The 3,543-nt window shown below is 47.8% G+C and overlaps 2 protein-coding genes across 2 annotated transcripts; one reads left to right on the top strand and one right to left on the bottom strand.

Annotated features, from left to right (window-relative positions):
- Window positions 1-440: 440 nt before the first annotated feature.
- T310_9956 (uncharacterized protein) lies at window positions 441-1,035 on the top strand (the record flags this gene model as incomplete). Its single annotated transcript, XM_013467611.1, has 2 exons — window positions 441-593; window positions 640-1,035. The coding sequence occupies 2 exons, from the start codon at window positions 441-443 to the stop codon at window positions 1,033-1,035; spliced, it is 549 nt and encodes a 182-aa protein (XP_013323065.1).
- A 59-nt stretch (window positions 1,036-1,094) lies between these two features.
- Window positions 1,095-3,309, bottom strand: T310_9955 (Uncharacterized protein; the record flags this gene model as incomplete). Its single annotated transcript, XM_013467610.1, has 2 exons — window positions 1,095-2,135; window positions 2,188-3,309. The coding sequence occupies 2 exons, from the start codon at window positions 3,307-3,309 to the stop codon at window positions 1,095-1,097; spliced, it is 2,163 nt and encodes a 720-aa protein (XP_013323064.1).
- Window positions 3,310-3,543: the final 234 nt, after the last annotated feature.

The raw sequence follows: 3,543 nt of genomic DNA, 5'->3' as shown, positions 1-3,543 counted from the left end.
ACCCTCATTGTTGGGTATTGAGAACCTAGGGGACAGCAAACCTGGTCTGGATGGACATGTCTGCTTGCACGTGACCACGTCTTCCGGTCGCTAGCTGGAAACTGGTTGCTGTTGTTGTGACATCTCCGCCTGACGTCGCTGCCTGACTAGGCAAATTCGAGCCCCGCTATTAATGTCGTCACCAAGCGTCCTTCAGCGCGGCGTGCAAATAGAAGGCTATTTGTAACCTTGTCCTATTAAAGGCTCCTCCAGAGTCTTTATTTAAAGTCACCTCCATTTTCCAACCTTGAAAACGTAGGTAGTTGCATTTCTTGTCCTTGTGGCTTTACGTGGCTATTTTCAGCCACGTGTGGCTTGGTCCTTGCCTCCCTCCTACAACCCCGCCAAATTTTTAAGTCCCTCTATTATTTTCAACACAGAATATCACACCTGAGACGACGATGCAGAATGACACCGGTTTTCTCATCGTTTCTGGGGATACACCTCCCGATGATCTTCTTATCGAGGTTGAAAAGGAGATCTCTTCTACCGAATCATCTTCGCCGAGGCGATGTGGCGACAAATGCCGGGAACTCATGCGCTATGGCTTAAGGGTATGTTGGTTTTCAATGAGGTAGAAGACTTCGCTGACTTCCACAGTTACCCGACGAAGATTGGTTCCAAAAGTACCTCGGTTGCTCCTATTATAAAGCTAAGAAAATCGGTGATACAAGACTCATGCTATTCGACAAAAACCGACTAGGACGTTTCGTTCCCGGTCCACCTGGAACGGTGCTGATATACAGAGCTGCTACGCGCGATGGTCTCAGTTCTGGAAATGGGTTCTTTGAAATTGTCCCGCGATCACATCGTATGACGGCTGGAGAGATAAAGCGAGCAGAATCCATACCGGTTAATCTCGGACCGTGGGACGTCCTGTTCCTAGCGGCGAATATGACTATTGAATACATTAAATCTGGTGGAGGTGTTGCTCTTTGCGAGGCTGTGTCAGCGTCTCTTGAGTCAGGAAAGGATGAGAACACGAACAATGCTTAAGAGTCTGGATACGCATGATGAATTCATTCATGTGCTACATCATTAGTCTTAATAGACAATTAACTGTAGAAAAAAGTAGTGTCCCAATTTGGAAAAGGAAAATGTAAGTCGCTATCTACCCAGCCCGGATCTGAATTGGGAAAGAGCCAACCCGGATCAGAATTGGGGAAAGGTTGCAAATTCAGCATCTGAGAGTTGCAAGCGCTTTGCGGATCAACCATTGAAGCGACTGGTCGGTCATAATTCTCTTGCTGCAGTGAATGACGAGCATCCTCCAACTGCTGGCCGGAATCAACTTGAGACTCGGGAACTGTGTTTTTACATGATTCCGTGGAGTTCACATTATCACTGGTTGATTGGTATGTATTATAATGCCGATGCTCTGCTTGATAGGGGAAATCGTGCCAAGGGCTGTCTGACGCTTGAGATGTGCTGCTCATCGACGGAAGCTGATTCCCTTCTTGCTGGCCCGGCGAAATTGTAGTCTGATATGGAACAGATGCGCTCCCGTCTGTCTGTTCAGCTTGGTTCTGTATGCTGTGACATACTTGCGGGCTGGTATAGCTGCTGTCCGAAAAGGAAGCCCCTGAATAATGGGTCGGTAGTCTGCGAGATCTCTCAATAGCGACTGCCTCTCTTGTCGGGTTCCGGTCCAATGCAGTCTCTGTGGAATTAAACGTCAAGTCATGGATATGGGAGAGCGTTCGAGCAGCTTCTTGTTCTTCAGGATGGAGAGTTGCGTTGTGACCCTGCACAATGTCACTGTCGTCTCCGGGAAGAGTAACACCGCAGTTGTCGGCTGGGCGATGTTGTGAATGAGGAGAAGTCTCCAACTGCTGGCCGGAATCAACTCGAGATTCATCATGGTCATCATCAAATGGCGATGGTTCATTTATCCGTACAGGGTCATCGGGTGATGCAGCCGTTCCGCGAGATTCAAGAGTGTCGTTGTTGCCGACAAAAGCTGTAGCCTGGTGGGGAAGCCGCTGTATGTCACGTCCCCCGCCTTCTGGGGCCTGATGTGGTGATTGGATTAAGATATCTAGTGCTCTGTCATTCAACCTGAGAGGCGCGAGACAAACGCGCTTCGGGACAGGTTGCTGAATATCTGGCAGTTGCTCTTCAGAATCGGCATCCCCCTCACTATCTTACCTGCGCTGAACCTTGTCGAACCATTGTGATAAAACAACTATGATGTCCAGAAGAATGAAGGGGAGTAGTGCTTGACTGGTCTGAAGTGGACGGCTTGACTGGCAGCTCCACCACGGATGACTCGAGGAACAAGACGTCAATGAAGTTGGGTATTTCCTCCAAGTGCAGTTCCCTGAAGGCTCTGATAGTCAAAGCTGTAACAGCAGATACTCCACTTGTACTGTTTGATCGTCGCATTGCCATGAGCCGTTCTTTAAGTAGTCGTTCAATCACCAGCTGTTTGATTCCAGCATTGATGGCTCGGATGGTAAGAGCTATGTCGTCACTGGCGATGTTTGGATTCATTCTTCTGATGTATTTCTGAACAACTCCCCCTCGCTTTTCATATAGGGCTTTTCGATCAAATTTCCGAGAAGAAAGGATCTGACACAGCTTATCCACTTTTGATAGTTGTTCAGTCTTTTGTTCAGTCTCTTGCGTTCGTGTAAATTGGAGAGCCAGCGATCTCTGAGCAAGTCCTCTGAACAACTTGTCCTCTTCCTTTGGGGACCTATTGCCTTCGACACGCTGGATATCATCCAGTCTTCTGTCTCTCTTATGCAATCGCAATCGCTTCCTTCGGATAATGCTGACAGGTTCATTTTCTTTGAATTCCCATAACCAAGGCAGGACTTTTGTCAACGCTTCAACCAGTTTATACGGCCGCTCTGGTGCCGGGGTGGATGCATCGCTAAGAGCATTATCAGGAATGTTTCTATGTTGTGATGGACAGGACTGTAAATTTATGGAAATTCGTGTTTGTGCTCCGTCCGAACTCCCAATGCCAGCGTCGTTGTCTGGGTCGTCGTCGGGATTGTTATCTGGGTCATTGTCATCTGACTGACGGATAGAATATTCTGAGCTACCTGATGCAGGTTCATCTTCATGAGTCGTGGATGAAGATGACTGTTGGCAAAAGCAGCAGATCATGGGCAAGACTTTAGATTGAGAATCCGTAGCGGAAACCACTCTCCTCAATCGTTTCTCAACTTCTATTAAAACAGAGGCAATCTCGTGCCTGTAAATTCGGAGAGCGTCATCTGGCGCATTCCGCAGAGTCTTTAATGCTGATAAGAGATCCATTTTTTCGCTCAAAAACAAGTCGTTGACATGAGAATGTATCATTCTAAAGGAGGTTTGGATTATCCAAAGATGAGTTCTCCCCATGACTTTGCATTGCAAGCCGGGCAGCCAATCAAGTTTGGACATGCTACAGGACCGCAGCAATTCAAACTCACGCAATGTGTACTATGTATGTACCTTGGTGTCATGTGACTTGGCAACTCCCCTCCCCTACCTCCCACCATACAGCTGTGG

This window comes from Rasamsonia emersonii (genome assembly GCF_000968595.1).
Source record: "Rasamsonia emersonii CBS 393.64 chromosome Unknown ctg1118621762284, whole genome shotgun sequence".
NCBI lineage: Eukaryota > Fungi > Ascomycota > Eurotiomycetes > Eurotiales > Trichocomaceae > Rasamsonia > Rasamsonia emersonii.
This window is presented reverse-complemented; position numbering and strand designations above follow the sequence as displayed.